Genomic DNA, 23,395 nt, shown 5'->3' on the forward strand with positions numbered 1-23,395 from the left:
CTTTTTAAGTTCTGTTGTGTTTTTTTCATATCTAAACAAGTTCTCATTTAATCTCCAAGAACGTCTCTCAACCTTATCCATCTCAATTTCTATCCATACTGGGCTATGGTCAGTCAAAGTTCTTGGAAAAATCTTTGTTCTTTTTGTCTTGACAAGTAAATCATCTGTCAACAAAATAAAATCAATCCTAGAGAAGGATCTATGTCTATCTGAATAAAAAGTATAATCCAGTTCTTTTGGATTATGTATTCTCCAAATATCTTTTAGTTCCAAATCTTCTTTCATATCAAAAAAGGTCTGAGGTAACCTAATCCTAGATTTCGCTGAACTTCTTTTGTCTAATTTAGAGTCTATTACTCCATTCCAGTCTCCCATAATTAAAATAGATCTATAGTCCCATTGTAGTATTTTAGTATGTAACATTTTATAAAAATAATCCTGTTGTTGGTTGGGAGCATAAATTCCTATCAAAAGAATTTGGCCATATGTTATAAGTAATTCAATTGCTACAAACCTACCATCTTCATCTGTTTCTATAACTTTAGCCGTAAATTTCTTATTTACATAGATAACCACACCATTCTTTTTTTGCAACGTTGAAGATATAAAATGTATTCCTAATTTGGAGTTTATCAAGTATTTTTGATCTTGAACTGTAATATGCGTTTCTTGTAGACAAATTATATCATTATTAAATTGTTTCAAATATGTAAATAATTTCTTCCTTTTCTGTGCTGAATTCAACCCATTCACATTCCAAGATAAACACTTAAGCATCATCTTCATCTTTCTGGAGCAAAGAGCAGAATAACCGAATATCATCCACGATCTTCGGAGTCGCTCCCCCCATGGCTCCAGTCTCTTGTGTAGTAGTCTTATCTCCCTTCTTGTCTTGTCTTTCCTGTTGTTGTTGTTGCTTTTGTTTAAGTAATTTAGATTGAGCTCGAGTTATGCGTTGATCCTTAACTTCGATCATCCGAACCGGGTCCAAGATTGGAGAAGATTCCAGCAAAGGCTCATCCAAAAAACCTCCTTCTGTGCCTTGCATTTCCTCTGGTTCCTGCTTAGACTGTTCTTGCAATTCTCGTTGAGGTTGCTTCTCATCACTCTCCTTAATCTCCAAAACTGTAGATGTACGTGGGGATGGTGTTCTTTCCTTAAGAATAGTAGTGTAGAAGTGCTCTGCCTTCTCCACAGTGTTCAAACGATATCTTTCTCCCTTGTATCTCAAAATTATACCAACTGGGGCGTCCCACCGAAATGGTATCTGTTGATTTTGCAATTCTTTAACAAGAAAACCGAATTCTTTTCTGGTTTTCAACATTTTAGGGGGTAGTTCTTTATAAATTCCAATTCGTGAGCCCCCCACTTGCACCGAAGTGTAGAAGGATTTTTGCAGGATGTCATTTCTTATTTCTCTGTCTGTAAAATATATGACCACATCTCTGGGCAATTGTCTTTGTCTGGTCACCCAAGAATTCACTCTATAAATTTTATCTATTTTGTGAAAAACCACATCGGGATTAACTTGTAAAATCTTGGCCAAAGCCTCAGAACAGACCTGTCTCAAATCCTGTCTATCCTCTTCTCGAATTCCTCGAAGCCGTATTGCAAACTCCATTGCCCTGAATTGAACCATCACAATTTCATTTTCAACTCTCTGCATTTTATTGTCAACATCAGCAATTTTATAATCATTGTCTTTCATCTTAACATTAACTTCTGATTTAAATTCTTCAACTTTAGAATTAACTTTAATAATAAATTCTGCCAGGCCAGACGCCACTTCTGATATTTTTTTGGTCACCTTATTTTGATTCTGTTTCACCATATCTTTAACTTCATTAATTTCCTGCATAAATTCCTGGTGTGACTTTTGAAGTTTGTCATCTATCTCCTGTTGAGATTTTTGAAATTTATCATCCAGAGTTTTAGAAATAAATTCTTTTAAATCTCCCACGTCAAAATCTTTTTTCTGAGTCTGTATCTGTTGTTCAGGGGGAGGCTGTGTTTTATGTGTGGGAGATCCACCTCCTGTTGCCTTCGCTTCCTGCTTCTTTGAGGCCATCCTGCCACGTAAGCTAGTTTTACTAAAAAGGGAAGTTCTTCTTCCTCTTCTCCCACCTCCACAAAGACTTCTGAAAAAGTCCCCCAGATTTATTCAAATAAAAACTAAAGTAAAGCAAAGTCCAGTATTGAAAAGGGAGAAATTTCTCTCTTATTCTCTTGTTACAAGCGAAGCAACTTCGTAACAGTTTAGAAACTTTGTGACAAAGCAAGATGAGTTCAGCAATCCACACTCGCCAGCTCGTTAACTCTAAGGCTAAGCGCCATGTTTTTACAGTTCACTTTCACTCATCCGCATTTTTTCGCTCAGATTAGAAAGCCAAGAAAACTCTAATACTTGCGATTCCGAGTTTCAGGGTTCAAGTAGAAATATGCTGCTTGTTGAGGCTAATTCCTTTCCTTTAAATTTGAAGTTTCCTGTAGCCGGCTTGTTCTGCAAAAGCAGACTTGTCCCACGCCGCCTGGAGTCCAGCAGGTTGAACGGGAGCCGCTCCTGTTCCCTCCCCTATTCCCTGGGGGGGTTGCAGGGGCTCAACCTGTGCCCTGCGATCTCTCTTCATAAATCCTAAGGATTTTTGAAGTTTTCGAGCCGCTTCTTAGTTGCGAAGCGGCTCTACAAGCGGCGGGGCTGGCGGAGCTTCAAAAGGCACCGCCACCGCCGCCGCCGAAGACGAGGAAACCGGAAGTCACTTTTTTTACTTTTAAAACCATTTTTTCTACAACCTCTTTGGTGAAGAGGTTGTTAAAAAATGCTTTTAAAAGTCTCTGAAGATAACAGCTGAGTTGCCTGATCGGCAGAGGCTTTTTTCTTTTAAATGCCTCTGCCGATCAGGCAATTCAGCTGGTATCTTCAGAGGCTTTTAAAAGCATTTTTTCTACAACCTCTGAAGAGGTTGTAGAAAAAATGCTTTTAAAATCCTTTGACATACCAGCTGAGCCGCGCAATCATGAGAGGCTTTTTTTTTAACTTTTTTTTTAATTATAAACTTTATTAACAAATTAAAAAAAACATACAACACAAATAACGAACACATAGAAAAATACATTGTACACTAAACAATTGTAAATAGTCAATCATTTGAAGAGTCTGTTTCGTGGAGATCTTTCCATTCATATATTTACATTTGTTCCCTTTAATCTTAATCTAATGGTTTCATATTACCTTGTTGTGGATTAATAAAACCAACACAACTTTTCAGGGTTAGCCAGAGACATTGTATATTGCGCAATAGGTTCAAAGCTCTGTACATGAAGCGTTGAACAAAGACAGAAATTGGCTACAATGGTTTTTATACTCTTCTAGACAAAGGATTCTGTTAACTCAGCAGTTTATGTGATCATATACATTTGTCATATTTAATTGACACTTCCCAATTACTAAGTTTTACATTTTTCTTTGCCAACAGTCATAGTTCTTTTTGCCAATTACTGAAGCATAGATTCAAATTATCTCTTGTTGATATTACATGTGGTCATCCTTTGATCTGTTTTAACCTTCAAACAAATATCTCTATCTCTGGCAACTGAGGGGCCCCTCTTGTGAATGTTTCTACTTCAAAGGAATTCTCTGCCTTTCATCTGGATAATTGGTTTCCCTCAAACAAGCACATTTCCTTTCTTACAATACTATGAATAAAGAGGGCCCTTCATCCAGCTGGACCTGCATTTACCTACATTAACCTCTTTACCCTCTCTTCTATTCTGTCTCTAAGACTTCTACTTTGATGTTCTATGTATAACCTTCATTTTCTGGGTTCTTCACCCATAAGAAGGTGGTTATATACACAAATATATCTTGATACTATAAAATTTCTGACTATGTTGCTTCCATAACAGCCCTGCGCCAATGATACCATTTATTCCAAACTTTGTAAAATTCAGTATCTTCTTTTTCCTTTAATTCTTTCATTAGTCTGTCCATTTCCGCACATTGTGTAATTTTATCTATAACTTCTTCTTCTGTTGGGGTTTTTTCCAATTTCCAATTTTTAGCATATATTATCCTTGCCACCGTTAGTATATGTATTAACAGATATTTTATTTCTTTCAAATACGATTTTTAAAAGATTCCTAATAGAAAAATTTCAGGTTTCTTGTCAATTTGTAGTTTAGTGATTTGTTCTAATCATTTCTTTTTTTTTTTATTGAAAAAGTTTTTCAAATACAGATTTTTCCCCCTTTCCCCCCCTCCTCCCTAACCCCCCCTCACCCTCCCCCCCTTGGCTTCTCCAAAATAAAATCCAAATTGATATCACATTGTATAATACTTTACCATCCTTTTACACCCCCCCCATATGCTAACCATTTCTTTCTAACATTATTATTATATCCCCCCTATACTATACATTTCAAAGCAACCTTCAGCTATAAAACTATATAATAAATCCTAATTTGGCATTTATTCAACTCATAATCTACCCATTTCCTCCACCCCCATACATATATCTCTTAATTCAAATCTTTTGCATATATTTATATCTAAACATAACATCCCTTTTCCTAAACTAAACAATCAGTAGCCTAACCTATCTCCACCCACTTTCCTACAGGTCTACCATACATAATATTTTTAATATCTTTGTTCTTCTGCCCACACCACACCACTAAAGATATTTCCATATATAAATAAAATCCTCAAATGACTTTAAGTTTGTAATCCATATAGTATCTTCTGTAATGTCTTTCAACTGGATTGTTAATTCCATCACCCATGTTAGGGTAACATCAAGTTCTGCTTCCAACAGTATATTCAGTGTCTTCAATTACCATCTGTCCCCATCAATAATAAGTGTTTTCATATATAAAAAACCACCCGAGTGACTTTATATTTATATTCCATGTAGTATCTTCTGTAGTGTCTTTTGTCTAGATTATTAATTCCAACCACCACATTGGGGTAACAACCAGATCTTCTGCATGCCCCAATTCCATAATTCTCTTGCCTTATAACTCAGCATATACGTAATCCATTTTTCAAAGAGTCCAAAATAGAAAGTTCCAGTCCGCTCAATTAAAGGCCATCTTCCACATCCCAAGAACACCAGCACTGCAGAAATCTGTTATTCTTCTCAAAATAGTATAAGTCTGTAATTTGCCTCAATTATATTTCATGTATCAGCCTTCTATAAATCCCGCTTATTATTGGAGGCTCCAATTGGTCCAGAATGCGGCCGCGCGGGTGGTGATGGGAGCGATGTGGCGCTCCCATGTGACCCCCCTCCTGCGCGAGCTGCACTGGTTCCCAGTGGTCTTCCGGGTGCGCTTCAAGGTTTTGGTTACCACCTTTAGAGCGCTCCATGGCTTAGGCCCGGGGTATCTACGAGACCGCCTTCTGCCACCAGTAGCCTCTCACCGACCAGTTCGCTCCTAGAGAGAGGGGCTCCTCAGGGTGCCATCGGCCAAACAATGTCGACTGGCGGCCCCCAGGGGGAGAGCCTTCTCTGTGGGGGCACCTGCCATCTGGAACGAGCTCCCCCCGGAGATATGGAGGATCCAAGACTTACGCATCTTCCGCCGCGCCCTAAAAATGTTTTTATTCCAACAGGCTGGTCTGGCCTAACTCTCCCTCCTAAATTGGCTTTTAAATTGGGTTTTAAATGTTTTTTAGATAAATTGGATGTTTTGATTTTTTGAGCCTAAATTATTTAATCTGTTTTTAATAGTTTTAAACTTTTGTATGTCTTTGTATTTTATTTTTGGCTGTTCACCGCCCTGAGTCTTTCAGGAGTAGGGTGGTATACAAATATGATAAATAAATAAATAAATAAATAAATAAATAAATAAATAAATAAATAAATAAATAAATAAATAAATAAATAAATAAATAAATAAATAAATAAATAAATAAATAAATAAATAATATTTAATCGTCTCTTATATAACTGGCATTAGTCTGTTGGCTAAAAAAAAAAGAAAAAAAAGTTTTTTATTTAGTTTAAATTTTTTTAGTTTTGTAGAACCTGCTTCTTCTTTTCTTAACTTGTTGTGATTTAGATCTCCATCCTGGTTGCCTTTCTAGGACTTGTATATCAGCTGGTTGAATTACATGCTGGTCTGTAACTTGATAAGACATCAAATTGAAATCCAAAGCCGGCTCTCTTATATTTATAGGTAATCCAGCTATAGCCTCTGAAGGAGAATCCAAAAGCGGCTCATCCAAAAAAGCCTCTGTAACTTGTTGTTTTTCCATTACCTCCATCTCCATCTGCTTAGCCTGAGTTTCAATCTCTTGTTCATTTTGCTTTTCTTTATCCCCCTCCTGTGTTCCTAACACTGATGACATACGTGGAGATGTTGGATCCATTTTAAAAACCTTGTGATAAAATTCTTCCGCTTTTTCAACAGTATTTAGTTGATATCTTTTTCCTTGATATCTCAATATTATACCAACTGGAACATCCCACCTAAATGGGATGTTTTGTTTCTTTAGCTCAGTCACCAAAAATCCAAAGTCTTTTCTATCTTTTAACATCTTGGACGGCAGCTCTTTGTATATCCAAATCTTCCTTCCATTCATTTCTAGAGTGGAGTTAAAAGACTTTTGCACAATATCATTTCTTATTCCTTTATCAATAAAATAGATCACCACATCTCTAGGCAACTGCCTTTGCTTTGCCACCCAAGAATTTATTCTGTAGGCCTTATCAATCTTACAGGATACCTCTTCAGGACTAACCTTTAAAATCACAGCCAGAACTTCAGCAGACATCTTTCTCAAATCATCTCTGTTATTTTCCTGTAATCCCCTTATTCTGACCGCAAATTGCATGGATCTAAATTGCATCATTGTGACTTCATTTTCAATCCTTTGTTTTATATTATCTGCATTATAAGTCTTGTGATCAGCTTCCTTTATTTTGGACTCTACTTCTGAGCTATTTTCTTAAATATTTATCAAATCATTTTCAATTCTTTGTATCTTATTATCCAGATTATGAATCTTATAATCAGCTTCCTTCATTTTAGACTCTATTTCTGAGTTGATATCTTTATCCATCTTTATAATTATTTCTGAAAAGCTTTTCAAAGCTGTTACAATATATCGTTTCAGGTTATCATACTTTTGTTGAACCAACTCTTTAATTTCCTGTCTATATTTTTCAAGATTCTGGTTCACAATCTCATCACGTCTTGCCATCTCCTCCAAAACAAATTCCTTTAGGTCTTTAAAGCCATTCTTCTGCATCTGCAAGCTCAAAACTTGTTCATGTGATTTGTAAATGGGGGAGCCCCCCGCCGCAGCTTTGTTGTCTGGCTTTATCAGTTTTAACACCATCCTGCCACACAAACAGACTCTTTTTAAAGAAAAAGACTTCTCTCCAAACAATATCAATATCAAGTCTCAATATCAAGAAGGAAGAAGCATGAAATAGGAATTTTTCTCTTCACTTTTAGCCAGCACTATTGCTTCAGATACTTTGTAACATATTAAACTATTCAAACGGAAGGACTTTCGCTTTCAGCTTTCTTCTCAAGCCTCAGCCAGTCGCCATTTTAAACTTTCTTTCTTCCCCCTTTCACTCTTTCTTCACTTTTAAAATCACTCATAGGGTTGTTAGAAATACTTGCAATTTAGAGTCCCAAATCCAGATTTCATCCTGCTTGTTCAGGCAATCTGTTAGTTTTCGTTGATTGGATTGGTCCCATCGCCTGCTCTGCAAGGCGCAGAGTTCCCCCGAAGCCCGGAGCAGCGGCGAGCTGAATAGGGAGCCACATTCTGCTTCCTCCCCAAGAGTAAAAAAAGAACTCTGGGGAGTTCGCAGAGGGCTCTACCTGCTCTCGCCGGCTCTCTCTCACGTCTCCTCAATGAGACGGAGTTTTTCAGTGACGAGGCTGGAGGTCCCGAAAGACCGTCTGGCAGCGATGGAAACCAAACCGGAAGCCCTGTTCTAATCATTTCTTGATAGTTGATCAGAATTTCTTCACCACTGGGCATGTCCATCATAGGTGGTAAAAAGTGCCTTGTGAATTTTTGCATTTCCAACACGCCGAACTATTTTTTGGGTTTATTTTAGCCAGTCTCGTTGGAGACATGTGCCACCTATAAAACATCTTTAGCTGGTTCTCCTTGCATGCCACCGCCAGCATTGTTTTTATGTTCATTTGCCAAAATTCTTCCCATCTATCTAAGTCTATTGAGTACTTAAAATTTTGCATCCATTTAATCATTGTGTGTTTGACTGTTTCATCCTCCATCTTGTACCTTAACAGAAATCTGTAAATTTTACTGATTAATTTCTCTCCAGAGTCTAATATGATAATATCTAATTCCTGTTTCTCTTTACATATTTGATATGTTTTTGTATATTCCTTATGTTTGGATTGTATCTGCGAAAAAGTCCACCAGTCAATTTCCTTATTTAATTCTGTTTCCAGTTGTTGTTTAGATTTCAGCTTTCCTTGGTAGTCAATTAAATCTTTATATCTCAGTATATTTTTGGGGTCTGTTAGATTTGGGTGTTTTAAAGCTTCTTAAGGTGAGAACCAAGACGGAATATTTATATATTGATGTTTTTTTTATTTTTAACCAAGTTAATAGTAAAGCATTCCTAAATGTATGTCTCTGAAAGTAAGTATGTGATTTATATTTTCCATCCCATAAAAAAGAATGCCAGCCGCTTTGTAGATCATGGCCTTCAATGGTAAGTATTCTACTGTTACCCAACTCCATCCAATCTTTGATCCATAATAATCCTGCCGCTTGGTAATAAAGTTCCCAATCGGGGAGTGCTGTTCCACCTCTTTCCTTGAAATCTTGGAGTAATTTTAGTTTAATTCGTGGGCGCTTTCCCTGCCATATGAATTTGGAAGTTATCTTGTTTAGGTTCACAAAAATTTTTTTTCCCTAATTTGATTGGCGCCGCCTGAAACAAATACAGTAATTTTGGTAATATATTCATTTTAATAATGGAAATTCTTCCCGTCAATGAAATTTGTAAACTTTTCCAATGGTCCAAATCTTTTTTTATCTGTATTATTAGTTTGTCATAATTATTTTCTTTTATAGAGGATGTTCTTGGTGACAGCCAAATACCTAAATATTTAATTTTATTAGTCACTTGAATTTGTATATTTTTTCCCAACTCTATCTCCTGACTTTTCATCAAATTTTTAACTAATAATTTTGATTTATTTCTATTTATCTTTAACCCGGCCACTTCTCCATAATCTTCTATTTTCTTAAGGAGCTTCGGAATTACTTCTAGTGGTTCTTCTGCTATGAGTACTAGATCGTCGGCAAAAGCCTGGGTCTTATATTCTTCTCGTCTCACTTTTAATCCTTTAATCTCTTGGTCCTCTCTAATTTTTTTTAGTAAGATCTCCAAGGATAGGATATACAATAGGTGGGAAAGTGGACAGCCTTGTCTGACCCCCTTTGTTATGTCAAATTGGTCAGTCATTCACAATTACCTTCGCTGTTTGCTTTGTATATATTTTCCCTATGATATTTTCCAAATTCGATCCCAATTGCATATTCTTTAGCTGTCCTTTTAGAAATTCCCAATTTAAGTTATCAAATGCTTTTTGGGCATCAAGGAAAACCAGCACAGATTGTTTCTCTGGGTGTTACTTTTTGTTACTTTTAAAAGCATTTTTTCGGCCAAAGAGGTTGTAGAAAAAATGCTTTTAAAAATAATAATAATAAAAAAGCCTCTGATGATTGTGCGGCTTAGCTGGGCATGGGGGGGAGCAGGGATTTTCGCTACCGGTTCTCTGAACCACCCGCCTCCATCGCTACTGGATCGGGTGATCCGGTCCGAACCAGGAGCATTTCACCCTTGCATAGGCAGTCCCGACACGAGTGATAGAGGCACCCACAACTTCTGGTGGCAAGCTGTTCCACTGGTTAATTGTCCTCACTATTAGGAAGTTTCTCCTTCATTCCAGGTTGCTTCTCTTCTGGATTAGTTTCCAGCCACTGTTTCCTGTCCTGCCTTCTGGTGCTTTGGAGAATAATTTGACCCACTCCTCTCTGGGTCAGCCCCTCAAATACTGGAAGACTGCTATCCTGTCCCGCCTTAGTCCTCTTCTCCAGGCTGGCCAAACCCAAATCCTGCGACTGTCCTTCATAGGTTTTAGACTCCAAACCTTGAACCATCTTAGTTGCTCTTCTTTGCACTTTTTCCAAAGTCTCAACTTCTTCTTCTTTTTTTGTGGTGACCAAAACTGGATGCAGCATTCCAGGTGTGGCCTTACTAAGGCTTTACAAAGCGGTACTAAAACTTTCCTCTTGGCTCATCAGACCAGCCAAGGCTTGGCTTGGCTCTGCGTAGGCAAGACCCCGAACTTCAGCTGTGTCCAGGGTCTGCCTCTCAGCTGTGCAGTGGCGGCCCAACCTTTGGTGGCAATCACAGAGGCGGCAGCAGTTTTCTGACACCTAGGCTGGGTGACCAGACATACTTCTGAGCGTCACCAGATCAGCTCCCCGGTCCTGCCTGAATGACAGCCCCAAGCTGCGAGGCACGGCGCAGTGGGGCTGACACTCACATGTTCGCATTCTGGGCGAACCGGTTGTTACAGTATGTGTCACCCACCTCTGACATAACTCTCTCGAAAGATCCCCCTTTTGCCCTCTCTTTTTCTCTGCATGAGCAAAAAACTCCTTGTTCTGCCCCAGCTACAGACCCCAAAGAACGCAGTACGCACAAAAACTAGACAAAGCTTATTTTACTCAAATAACTCTGTCTTTTTCAACCAAAGGCTGTTAATAAACTTCCTTAACAGCCTACAAGCATTCTAAGATGAGGTAATCAGAGTCTTACTAGAGTTGGCAGAAAGCCCAGAAGCAAATTTTGCAGAGAATCCAGACGCGAAGGAAAGTGAACTAAAGTTTTTCCCTACAGCTTGCTGTAATCAGTGTTCCTCCTTAAATAGGCTAAGGGAGTGGCCAATTAGCCCCAAGGCTTACTCTCAAGGAGACCTCCTCCTGAGGAGCCACTCCTGCCTTTTGGCAGCTCTGCGCATACATGCATTGAGAAGAGGCTGCTCCTCTTCATCCTCTTCATTTATGGGAGCTTCTGGAGGTTCTGAAGGCCCCGGCTGAATCCCCGTCTCTGGCACCACATCTTCTCCAGCCTCCTCACTGTCTGGCTCGAGCACCAGCTGCACAGGCTGCTGTCCCAACACTACACCAGCCTCCTCGCTGTCAGAATCAGCTACAAGCCGCACAAGCCGCTGACGGGCACAACATCCCTTTGCGCTTCCATCCCCATCTCCGGTGCTGGAGAGGGATTCTTCTCAGCTCTGAGTCTTGTTCCTCCAAAGGGCTGTGTTGTTCAGTCATGGCTGGACGGGGGAACTTGCCCTACCATGGAGGTCCCTCCCCTAGGGAGTGGGACCCCCACCTCCCCACTTGCAAAGGCCAGCCCACCTGTCAGTCCCATCACCGGCAGGCCTCCCCCCCCCATTCCCTACCCTCCCCATTGCTCCGCTGCTACCCTGTGTGGCCGCCTCTCCTTTCTGTAGTCTTAACATCTGTGGTCCTGAAAGCCTTTGAAAGGCTAGTGACGTCCCACCTGAAAACCATCCCTTGCAATTTGCATACCGAGCAAATAGGTCAACAGATGATGCTGTTAATATGGCTCTGCACTACGTCCGGCAACATCTGGAATCTCCAGAGACCTAGGGGTCCTCTTTGTAGACCTTAGTTCAGCATTCAACACCATCATTTCAGACCCTCTTCTAACTAAGCTAAACCAACTACAGGTGCCTGGACACACTTGGAAGTGGATCATAAGCTTCCTAACAGACAGGAAGCAGCAGGTGAAGCTAAGCAGAATCATACCAGATACCTGTACTATGAGCACAGCCCCCCCCCAAGGCTGTGTCCTCTCCCCACTTCTCTCTGTATACCTATGACTGCATCTCTTAACAATCCATCCCTTGAGGACCAGTATACTGCACGAGTCAAAGAGGGCTGGGAAAATATCTACAGACCCCTCGCATCCTGGACATAAACTCTTTCAACTCCTACCCTCAAAGTGACACTATAGGGCAACGCACACCAGAACAACTAGACACAAGGACAGTTTTGTCCCGAACGCCATCACTCTGCTAAACAAATAATTCCCTCCACACTGTCAAACTATTCACTAAGTCTGCATTACTATTAATCTTCTCATCGTTCCCCCCACCCATCTCCTCCCACTTATGACTGCATGACTGTAACCTTGTTGCTGTATCCTTATGATTTATATTGACTGTTTCCCTAGGACTAGCATTAAGTGATGTACCTTATGATTCTCGATGAACGTATCTTTTCTTTTATGTACACTGAGAGTCTATGCACCAAGACAAATTCCTTGTGTGCCCAATCACATTTGGCCAATACAAAATTATATTCAGCCTTCACTTTCACTTTCGGGCCAGGAGTCACGTGCTTTCCCCGAAACGCTCGGCGGTTGGGGGCGGGGGCGGGGGTGGGGTGGGGTGGGGTGGGCAGTCTCGGGCTTTCGATCTTCCGCCTGGCTGCTCGATCCGCTGCGCGATCTCTCTGCCCGGAAAAGCGCCTTGTCTCTCTCTCGGATCCGGTGGGAAGCTCGTCCGTGCTGAAATGGTTCTGGGGGCGCCCGCGGCTTATGAAGGGAAAGGGGGGGGAGGAAGAAACCCCCGCCCAGCTCCTCCCCTCCCCCGCCTCCCTTTCCAAGCCTCCGCGGCTTCCTGGCGGAGCCGCTTTGCAGAAGCTGTGTGTGTGGGGGGGAGGAGGGGGGTTGAAGGACCGAGGCACATTGAGTGGGGGTCTTCTCCTCCACAAGGAAGGGGTCCTGGGAGCCTGCTGCAGCCCGAGGCTCAGCCCTGGGCTCTCTCCCAAGCATTCTGCAGCTGCTTTGCAAAGGGGGCTGCGGTGGAGGGGGCGCAGATCGGGAGGGCAGGGAATTGGGTCTGGGGTCTCTAAGGTAGAGGGTGCCAGAGACGGATTCTGCTCGGCTCTGGGACTTGCTCCTCCAAAGGGAGCCCGGCTTGAGGGCTTTGGGGGTCACCAAGGGAGGCTGGCTGTGTCACTGACTGGTCACGGCTGGAGGGGGGAGCCTGCCCCACCAAGGGGGTCCTCAGAGCGCAGCAGCTGTGTCCTCCTGGGATGGACAGACCCTCCTCTGGAGCCCCTGACTCTAGCCGGAAGAGAGAGAGAGAAACAGCTTTGGGTTCTGCTTTCTCCCTGCAGGGATTTTGAGGAGTGGGAGATCTGAAGTGGCCTTGGAGGAGGGATGGATGCCGAGAGAGGTAAAAATCCCTGAGTTCTCCTGGAAACCCAGGAGAAAGGGAGAAGGGGAGGGGGGGAGAAAGGGAGGAAAGGAGGGAGGAGAAAGAGTGAAAAAGAAAGAAAGAGAAAGAAAAGAGGAAAGAATGAAGGAAGGATAAAATGAAAAAGAGGAAGGAAGGAGAGAAGGAAGGAAGAGCAGGGAGGAAGGAAGGAGGGAAAGAAGGAGGCAGGGAGGGAGGGAGGAAAGAAGAAAAGGAAGGAGCAAGAGAAGGAAGACAGGAAGGGAAGGAAGGAAGGAGGGATATGCATGGGAGGGAGGAGTAAGGGAAGGAAGGAAGCAGAAAGGAAGGGAGGAGAAGGGAGGGAGGAAAGAAAGAAAAGGAAAGAGTAAGGGAAGGAAGCAAGGAAGGATATGCGTGGGAGGGAGGGAGTAAGGAATAAGGGAAGGAAGGAAGGAGGCATAATAGAAGGAAGAAGGGAGGGAGGAAGAAAGGAAGGAAGGAAGAGAGGAAAGAAAAGAAAAGAGTGCATCAACAGCACTTCAAGGTCACAGTGAATGTCAGCGTTTTTGGAATGTTGTCTTCAGAGGTCCTTCCTGGGCAATATCTCGATTCCTTTTTGTAATGCTGTCTTCCAAACTCACAGGGGAGGATGGCGAATTCCGGCTGATCCTGGTTGGGAAGTCAGGTGGCGGGAAGAGCGCCACGGGCAACACCATCCTTGGCCGGAGGGTGTTCGAGTCCATCTTGGAGGCCAAGACCACCACTCTGAGGTGCCAAAGGGGGCAGGGAAGCTGGCAGGGCACAAAAATAGCCGTGGTTGATACGGCCGCCATGTTCGATTCTGAAGACTATGATGAGATTCTGCAACGGGAGATCATGACTTGTATCGAGCTCTCCTGGCCCGGCCCCCACGCCCTGATCTTGGTGACTCAGACGGGACGCTTCACCGCCGAAGACGTGGCTGCTGCAAAATGTGTCCGGGATATTTTTGGACCAGAGTCCACCAGGCACACGATCGTCCTGTTCACCTGTGTGGAGGATTTGGGCGGAGGCTCTCTGCAGGAGTACGTCCGAAAGTCCGACAACCGGAATCTCTGTGACCTGATCCAGCAGTGCGGGAACCGCTTCTGTGGGTTCAACAACAAGGCCACGGGAGCTGAGTGGGAGAGGCAGGTTTCCGAGTTGATGGATATGGTGCAGAGAACCATTTCCAAGAATGGGGACAGATACTACGTCAACCAGCTGTACTTGGAGCCCAATTTACAGGGCGACCACGTCCGGCTATTTGTCAAACAGAACCAAAATCCATACAGATGGATCCTCAACCTGTTGTTGTGTCCATTCCGGTTTGTCTGTTGGTTTTGCCAAAAGGTGTACTCCCTCATGCGAAGGGTATTGGTCGCGGTGTATCACTGCTTTTTCCATTAAGTGTTTGAACGACGACTTCCTGTTGCCTCCGAATCCAGAAACGATGTGATTCTTAACTCCCTTTTCTTTGCTCAAGAAATAAACAATTGCAAAGCTGCAGATTTGGTGTCCTCCACTTCTCTTTTGCCTTTGTCTGCTGAAATGTGTGTGTGTGTGTGGAGGGGTCAGCCAGGGTCTTCCTCACCCTTCCTGGGGGCCAGTGGGAGACTTGGGTCCTCATCTTTCAAGGTCGTCCTCCACTTTCTCAAGGGCAGCAGGATCCTGTTCCATAATAACTCCTCAATGCCAGCCTGGCCTCATATCCTTACGATTGCCCCAGTCAGGCCCAGGAGTGCCCCCTTCCCCAGTTGCACCAGTATCAAAGGGATGTTTCCCCCTTAAACTGACAGCATCCCGGGTGGGTAAAATCTGTTCTGCGCACACGACAGGAATTCAATGTATTTGTCATCTAGCAAAGAAAGACTCCTGGTTCATTTCCCACCCCAAGAGTATACTTTACTGAGAACAAATCGGTTACAGATTAGAGGAGGGGTCCACAACCCTGAACCATGGACTGGCAATAGGCCACGGCATGCCAGAAACGGCACCGGAAGCTCCATCCACAGGATGCAGGCTGCAGACAAAACCATGCTCCCTCCGGCCTGTGGAAAAACCTCTCCACAGAGAGTCTGCCATGCCCCAAAGGTTGGGGGCTGCTGAATTAGATGACCTCTAAAGCCCTGGGAAAGGCACCTTTGGTGTCAGGAAATCTAGACAGGTGCAATGGACATCTTAAGGAATTCGCAGAGTAACCTTTGAGTAGCAGAAAGCGATTGAGAGTAGTTACGAATAAACACAGTCAACACACAGATACACTGAGTTGTGTTTACTTTCAGAAAATATTAAGGCACAGTCCAATAAATAGTCCAGGTCATACACATATAAAGCAGGAGATAGCCAAAACGAGAATCCAGGGATATTCCAATAACAAAGTCTTCTTACCAGTCGTCATAGTCATTCACAATAAACAGTTCTTCTGGAGTTGCAAACAGTAGCATACAGAGATATCAGAGAGCAAGAACAGCAAAGAGAACAAACCATGTTTCTAGCTCCCTCTTAAGGACATTGGCTATAGAGCTAACCAATCAGGACACAGTAAGATGCAATACAGCAGTCTTAAAGCTACATTGATGGTTTATATATTGCCAACCCAACAAGTTAGGTAATAGTCATTTCCTAACAGGACACAGCGCAGAACAACGCCTGGAATTGCAAAGATCAAACGACTTTGCAGCCTAAGCTGGGGTTGGACTAGAATGTAGGGGTCGGGGTCGGAGGGCCTCTGGATTAGAGCCAGCAGAATCTCCTGGCTAGGGGCGAAAACGATGCAATGAACTTTCCCTTTTCTCCTGGCCACCCCCCTCTTACCTGTCCATGTCCAATTAAAAGTTCTCAGGGTGTTTTGGAAACGGATATTGTGTTCGCACCTGTCCTGCCATCTTCAGCTGGTGGCTTGCTGGCATCTTGCCATCAAAGGCTAAGGGGGAGGAGGGGAGCATGGGGGGAGACAAATAGGAACCTTGTGTTGATTTCTTTTTTGGTGTACATCATGGGAAATTGGGAGGGGGGTTGACAGCTTAACGAAGAGCTGGAGAGCTTGGAACTGGTTTGCTTCGGCATCCAAGGTCAGGTTCCCTGAGAAAGAATGTGAATTGCCCTAAACACCTCAGCATTCTCAAATCACCTAGGCGGACTCTTATTGGCTGAAGACGGAGTGGTCATGGGGGGAGGGCTGAGGTGTGGGGGAAACTTTCTGTATTGTTTGAGCGTGGGAAATTCAGTTCAAGCCTGACTTTACTGCAGCCAGCATCTTTTAGTAAAAGAACCCATCACTTCAACCAAAGTGAAGGGAGTCGAGGGTCTTCCTTTCCAAAGGGATCGGACTGGGGCAGGTCTGACAGTGCCTTTCCCGTCTCTGCATTCCTTTGGCTGTCCTTGTGTTCGACGGGTGTTCCTCATGGTCGGGGCCAACTCTGCTTCAATCCCAATCCTTCCTGCCCTTAATCACCCATATTCCCCACCCACCCACCTCGCCACTGCACATGTCAGGCTGTCAAGATGCGAGGCGAAGCGAGAAACAGAACGGCAGCCACAACAGTGTTTGTTTGACGACGCTAAACCCCTTCGTCATTTCCCAGGTTCCCCTGCAAGTGCAGTCTGTCAGTAGTTCGTTTCCAGTCGGCCACGGTCTAATGGCTTCGATGCACACACACACATACAAAAGAGGGGGGGGGAAGATGTGAGGAAGGTAACACCCCCATCCGAGTCAATGAAGTCCAGGAACAGAACGTCCTAACTCAGGCATGTCAAACTCAAGGCCTGCAGGCAATGTGGTCGGATCCGGCCCGTGGGGCAGTCCTGGTCTACCCAATGCGAAGAGGAAACATGCCAGCAGTTTGGGGAGTGGTGTCAATTTGGCCGTGCCCACCCAGTTGGCCACACCCCCTACGCCCCCCCCCAGGTCAACCACAGCCCTGATGTGGCCCTCAATGAAATTGAGTTTGACAACCTTAATCTTTTCCTCAAGCTCAGTGGTGGGTTGCCCCCGGTTCGCACCGGTTCTATAGAACCGGTAAAACCTGTGGGAGGCTCTGCCCACTGACCCCGACGTCATCAGAACGCTTCTGTGCATGTGCAGAAGAGCGCGTGCGCGCGGCCCTGTTGCAAACCGGTAGTAAAGGTAAGTAGAACCCTGCTCAAGCTGTGGGGATGGAGAGTCTCGCCCACCGGATTTACACCAATGTTGAAAAGGAGTGGAGAACGTATCGAGCTGTGAAGGACACCACAGAAGAGTGGCTGAGGGCTGGACCACTCACCCACTATCGGTATCAGTACCGATATTGGTCCCAATTGGAGAAAGGAGCCGCACCAGCGCAGAACTGTTCCACCCAGTCCCAGCCCCTTGTGCCACATGGGTGCTGTACGCCGTATTTAAACAAACTAACACACAAACCATTGACAGAGTTCGAACCCTGGTCCCCAACAACCCAACTATCCCAGTCGACTCCCGTAAATCACAGAAAACCATCATTGACACCCTCCATAAGGAGGGAAAGCCTCAAAAGGTAATTGCAAAAGAAGTTGGATGTTCCCAAAGTGCTGTATCAAAGCACATTAATAGAAAGTTATGTGGAAGGGAAAAGTGTAGGAGGAAAAGGTGCACAAGCAGCAGGGATGACCGCAGCCTGGAGAGGATTGTCAGGAAAAGGCCATTCAAAAGTGTTGGGGTGTCACAAGGAGAGGACTGAGGTTGGAGTCAGTGCATCAAGAGCCACCACACACAGAGGGATCCTGGACATGGGCTTCAAATGTCGTATTCCTCTTGCCAAGCCGCTCCTGAACAACAAACAACGTCAGAAGCGTCTTACCTGGGCTAAAGACAAAAAGAACTGGTCTGTTGCTCAGTGGTCCAAAGTCCTCTTTTCTGAGGAGAGCAACTTTTGCATCTCATTTGGAAACCAAGGACCCAGAGTCTGGAGTAAGAATGGAGAGGCACACACTGCAAGAGGCTTGAAGTCCAGTGTGAAGTTTCCACAGTCTGTGTTGATTTGGGGAGCCATGTCATCTGCTGGTGTTGGTCCACTGTGCTTCATTAAGTCCAGGGTCAACGCAGCCGTCTACCAGGAGATTTTGGAGCACTTCATGCTTCCTTCCGCAGACGAGCTTTATGGGGATGCTGACTTCATTTCCCAGCAGGACTTGGCACCTGCCCACACTGCCAAAAGTACCAAAACCTGGTTCAATGACCATGGGATTACTGTGCTTGATTGGCCAAAAAACTCTCCTGACCTGAACCCCATAGAGAATCTATGGGGCATTGCCAAGAGAAAGATGAGAGACATGAGATCGAACAATGCAGAAGAGCTGAAGGCCGCTATTGAAGCATCCTGGTCTTCCATAACACCTCAGCAGTGCCACAGGCTGATAGCATCCATGCCACGCCGCATTGAGGCAGTAATTGATGCAAAAGGGGCCCAAACCAAGTACTGAGTACATATGCATGCTTTTCAGAGGTCCAATATTGTTCTATGTACAATCCTTGTTTTATTGATTTCATGTAATATTCTAATTTTCTGAGATTGTGAATTTGGGGTTTTCATGAGCTGTAAGCCATAATCATCAAAATTATGACAAATCAAGGCTTGAACTATCTCGCTTTGCATGTAATGAGTCTATCTCATATATTAGTTTCACCTTTTAAGTTGCATTACTGAAATAAATGAACTTTTGCATGATATTCTAATTTTTTGAGTTTCACCTGTATAAAGAAAATCTATACAAGATGTTCTATAGGTGGCATCTCCCACCCAGAAGACTAGCTAAAATGAGCAAAAACCTTTCACCGATGTGTTGGAAATGCGAGGCAATGCCAGGGACTTTTTATCCTATGTGGTGGGAATGCCCAAAAGCCAGAGACTTTTGGCACCACATAAAACAATGGCCAGAAGGGATGTTAACGCAGAATATTGAGTTAAAGCCAGAACTTTTCTTTACTGGGTATTACAAAGGATAAGTATAATAAGGGAACAATATATCTAATGTTACATATTTTAATGGCAGCAAGACTGGCCTTTGAACAAAATGAAAAATAAAGAGACCCCCTCAGAAGAAGAAGTATTAGCTAAGATATTGATTTGTACTGAAATGAACAAGTTGACTCTGGAACTCAAAAGATAAGAGCGAAACAGAATATTACAAAATCTGGAATAAAATGTATTATTGGTTGGAGAGAGGGAGGAATGCTGGGATAAAGAATCATGGATGAATTGAAAGTTTAGAAATCTTTATGTTAGTTTTCTGTGACAGATAGGAATGGAATTGGCATTGATGTTAACCTTCACAGACAAACGAATGTGTGTGTCTGAAATGTGATAGATGGTATATATTTATTTATTTATTGGTTCGATTTATATGCCGTCCTTCTCCGAGGACTCTGGGCGGCTTACACCAAAGACAGTATACTAAATAGCATATTGCCCCCTAACAATCCAGGTCCTCATTTTACCTACCTCGGAAGGATGGAAGGCTGAGTCAACCTTGAGCCTGGTGAGATTTGAACTCACAGTAATTGCAGGCAGCTGGCAGCTAAGTGCTACTTAACAGCACTTTAGTCCGCTGCGCCACCAAGGCTCTATATAGTTGTATAGCAAAAAGGAACTGTCTTTGTTGCAAGGTAAAACTTGACGGAAATGTCTAAACCGGAAAAGTCACACCATGTCCAATGTTTTTAATTGTATTATTAATAAAAAGCTTTTTTAAAAAAAGAAAAGAAAAAAAAGAAAACAACCAAGCACAGGACAAAGGCCCCCAAAGTCTTCTTCTTCTTCTTCTTCCTCCTCCTCCTTACAAATCCCATTCCTTCTAGCACTAATGATGTTATGTAGTTGGGTCCTGAAACGTCTGCAAGAAAACGAATATCTAAGGGGCTGCCCCAAGGAATAGGTCAGCCTTTTCTCCAAAGCACCTGAAGGAAGGACAAGAAACGACAGGTGGAAACTAACCAAGGAGAGAAGCAAGCCGGAACTCGGGAGAAGCTTCCGGCCCGTGAGGACAGTTAACCAGTGGAACTGCTCGCCACCAGAACTTGTGGGTGCTCCAACACGGGAGGTTTTGAAGACGAGACTGGGCAGCCCCCCTGTCTGGAATGGTGTCAGGTCTCCTGCAGGGGGATGGGCTGGATGACCTCTAAGGACCCTTTCAGCTCTGTGAATCTGTCATTCTGTGTCATGTGGCAGGCAGAGCCTAGAGGAAGCCAAGCTGGCTTTTGCGAGAGGAAGTGGTGGGGGGGGAGGGGAGGTCGACACAAGCCGAAGCGCCCGTTGTGCCATGAATAGAGACCGAGAAAAATAACCTGTTTCCTTTGAGCGCCCCGCCTGTTTACTCTTGCTCCGCTACGTGTGTGTGTGTGTGTGTGTGTGTGTGTGTGGTCTTTCCATTTAATTTCAATCACGTGATTTCTAGGCAGCGCTGCTCGGAGAGAGCCTGCCGTTTCCTTTGGCTGTTTCCCTCCCTGCGATTTGGGGGGGGGGGGAAGGGAGGAAGAGAGAGGGAGGGCTGGACTACATGACCTCCGAGGACCCTTCCAACTCTCATTCTGTAAGGCTCTCCTCTCCTGTTTGAGCTGGGGGGCTGGACTACATGACCTCTGAGGCCCCTCCCCAATCTCTTATTGGGTAAAGTTCTCTTTCCTGGGCATGGGGCTGGACTACATGACCTCCGAGCGCCCTTCAGGCTCGATTCTGATGGAAAGGCTGCTGGAAGGGGGGAGGTTAAGGGGGGGTGCTCTGCAAAGCGGCAGGCAGGGAGTAGAGGAAGCGAGGCTGGCTTTGGCGGAGTGGGGCGGACAAGGGGAAGTGGGGAGGGGGATACAACCCAAAGCGGCCGTTGTGCGATGAATAGAGCCGGAGAAAAATAGCCTGCTCGCTTTGAGCGCCCCGCCTGTTTACTGTGGCTGCGGTTTGTGTGTGTGCGATGTGTTTGGGGGGGGGGGCTTCCTTCCAACTCCTTCTTTCCAGGCACGTGATTTCCAAGCAGCGCTGCCGCCGCCTCGCTTCTGTTCCAGTTAGGTAGATGCGACTCCTTTCTGTGTCCCGGGGTTTGAGGGGGGGGGGGGGGAGAGGGGACTACATACAATTAGGGGCGGCATGGCAGAGGTGGGGAAGGGTCGCCCGAGCAGACGTCCAAGCAAGGTCTCTTCCGACTCTTGCGATTCATTGTACGATTGGGTAAAGGTCTCCCGCTCGAGGAATGGGGTTGGACTAGACGACCTCCGAGGTCCCTTCCAACTCTGTCATTCTGTAAGGTTCCCCTGCTTGACAAGGGTTGACTATATGACCTCCAAGGTCCCCTCCAACTTTTTGATTCTCCTCCTCCTTGAGCAGGGGGTTGTAAGTTTCCTCCTCCTTGAGCAGGGGGTTGGACTAGATGACCTCTGAGGTCCCTTCCAACCCTGTAATTCTGTAAGGGTCTCCTGTTTGAGCTGGGGGGGCTGGACTAGATGACCTCCGGGGTTCCTTCAGGGTCGATTCTGATGGAAAGTGTTGAGTTGGGTGACTGAGGAGGCAGAAGCAAGGCAGTGACAATGGCTCTTTATTGTAGAGTGAGACCAGCAAAAGTTACAGGCAAACAGAGGCTGCTGGAAGGGGTGAGGGATTAAGGGGGTGGGGCGCTCTGCAAAGCGGCAGGCAGAGAATATATCCTGACCCAGCCCTTGAGTATATTCTACTCCTTCCACGTCCTCCTCCTCCCCCACCACAATTGGACAACATCCCCTTTTGAGTACAGCAAGACATGGAGATGGTTAGGATGAACGGACCAATCTCGACATTCTTCCCAACAGCCTCCTCCTCCCCAAATCTTCCTGCCATTCCACCGCGTCTCCTCCTTTTGGCAAGTCATTGTTGTTGAGTTAAGTGACCCCCCCCCAAATTCAAAGATGTCGCTTCCAGCTCTCCCTTGTTTGGCTGCCTGGACAGAACCCAGCAATAAGTTCAGAAAAGGAGCAAGCCCCCACTTCCTGAAATTACCTGGAGTCTCACCCTTGTTGCTAAGCCACCTGCTGTTCTCTCCCCCTCCCTCCTCCGCTCCCAATTCCCTTTGCTAACGAGGAAGACGGGTCCTAAGAGATCCAACTGTCCGGTTCCTAATGTTAAAATCTCCACCCATTAGCCTCTCTCCTCCCTCTCCAATTGCCAGTCCTAAAATGAGGGTCTCAGCTGTCCCACCCACGTGTTAGCGTCTCCCAGAAAGGAGGAACCCCATGCTCTCATGTCAAAGGAGCAGCTCCTTCACCTGCTTCCCACCAGGTGCCCAGGGGAAGCCCTCCCCCTGCCCAAGCCCACTCCTGCTGCCCCAAAGTGCCCACTGGGGGGGGGTTGCTGCTTTGGGTGGGGGGGCTCACCTTGTTAAAGGGATCAGGAATGCCTGGTGGCAGCTGGATCTGATGTTCTCCTTTGCTGCTTCTCTGCTAGATCTTTCCGTCCTTCTAGTGGAGTTTATGATGTGAAATTAGTGCACCAGCAAAATGCAGTGAACTAATTTACTTGGAGGTCCGTAAAGCATTTGATAAAGTAGACGCCAACAGTTAGGAAGACTAACTGAACAGTTAGGAATCCAGAGCCCAAAGGGAAGTGTGAATCTGGGTGCCCAGCAGTCCCACCAGCCTTAGAGGAGCTCCAGAAACCCTGGAAGTCTGGGAACTTGGAACCTTCAGGTGAGCAGGGATCTGTCACCCATCGCATCTCCATCCCAGCCGTCTCGGGCACCCTTCCCAGCGCCATCATTGCTGCAGGTAATTGCCGGCATCTCCTTGTCCCATGGAGCGAAACACCTGGGATAAAGGGTGTCTCGGTGAATGGGCCAGGGCCCCATTGGCCAGCAAGAATGGCCGGGATGGGGCCAGCGGAGGAGGAAAGCTGGCTGTGGGTGGGCTGAGGCAGGTGGCTGGAGGTGAACTGGGCAGGGTGGGGAGCCTGGGGTGACCACAGTGGGAAGGGGCCACCCACAAGGGTTGACTGCCTCCCCTCTGGCAGCAGAAATGATTTCACCCCCCCTGGGATGCTGTCGGCTGAAGGGGGAAAGACCCCTTTGATACTGGGGCAACTGGGGAGGAGGGGGTCCGACTAATCCATCCACCCCCTCCTAGACGCCCACTCCCCAA

The 23,395-nt window shown here is 45.0% G+C and overlaps 1 protein-coding gene across 1 annotated transcript in view; it reads left to right on the top strand.

Moving 5' to 3' along the window:
• The window catches only part of LOC148114425 (uncharacterized), a 39,237-nt gene that overhangs the window by 6,233 nt on the left and 9,609 nt on the right, over nucleotides 1-23,395 (top strand). Inside the window, exons 2-4 of the mRNA XM_087893700.1 lie at nucleotides 13,229-13,287; nucleotides 13,913-14,695; nucleotides 22,889-23,026. Of these exons, the coding sequence (XP_087749826.1) occupies nucleotides 13,272-13,287; nucleotides 13,913-14,695; nucleotides 22,889-23,026 (937 nt within the window). The 5' untranslated portion in view covers nucleotides 13,229-13,271. The remainder of the gene's footprint in view (nucleotides 1-13,228; nucleotides 13,288-13,912; nucleotides 14,696-22,888; nucleotides 23,027-23,395) is intronic.

Source organism: Pantherophis guttatus, chromosome 4 (assembly GCF_059756535.1).
Source record: "Pantherophis guttatus breed Tessera chromosome 4, ASM5975653v1, whole genome shotgun sequence".
Taxonomy (NCBI): Eukaryota; Metazoa; Chordata; class Lepidosauria; order Squamata; family Colubridae; genus Pantherophis; species Pantherophis guttatus.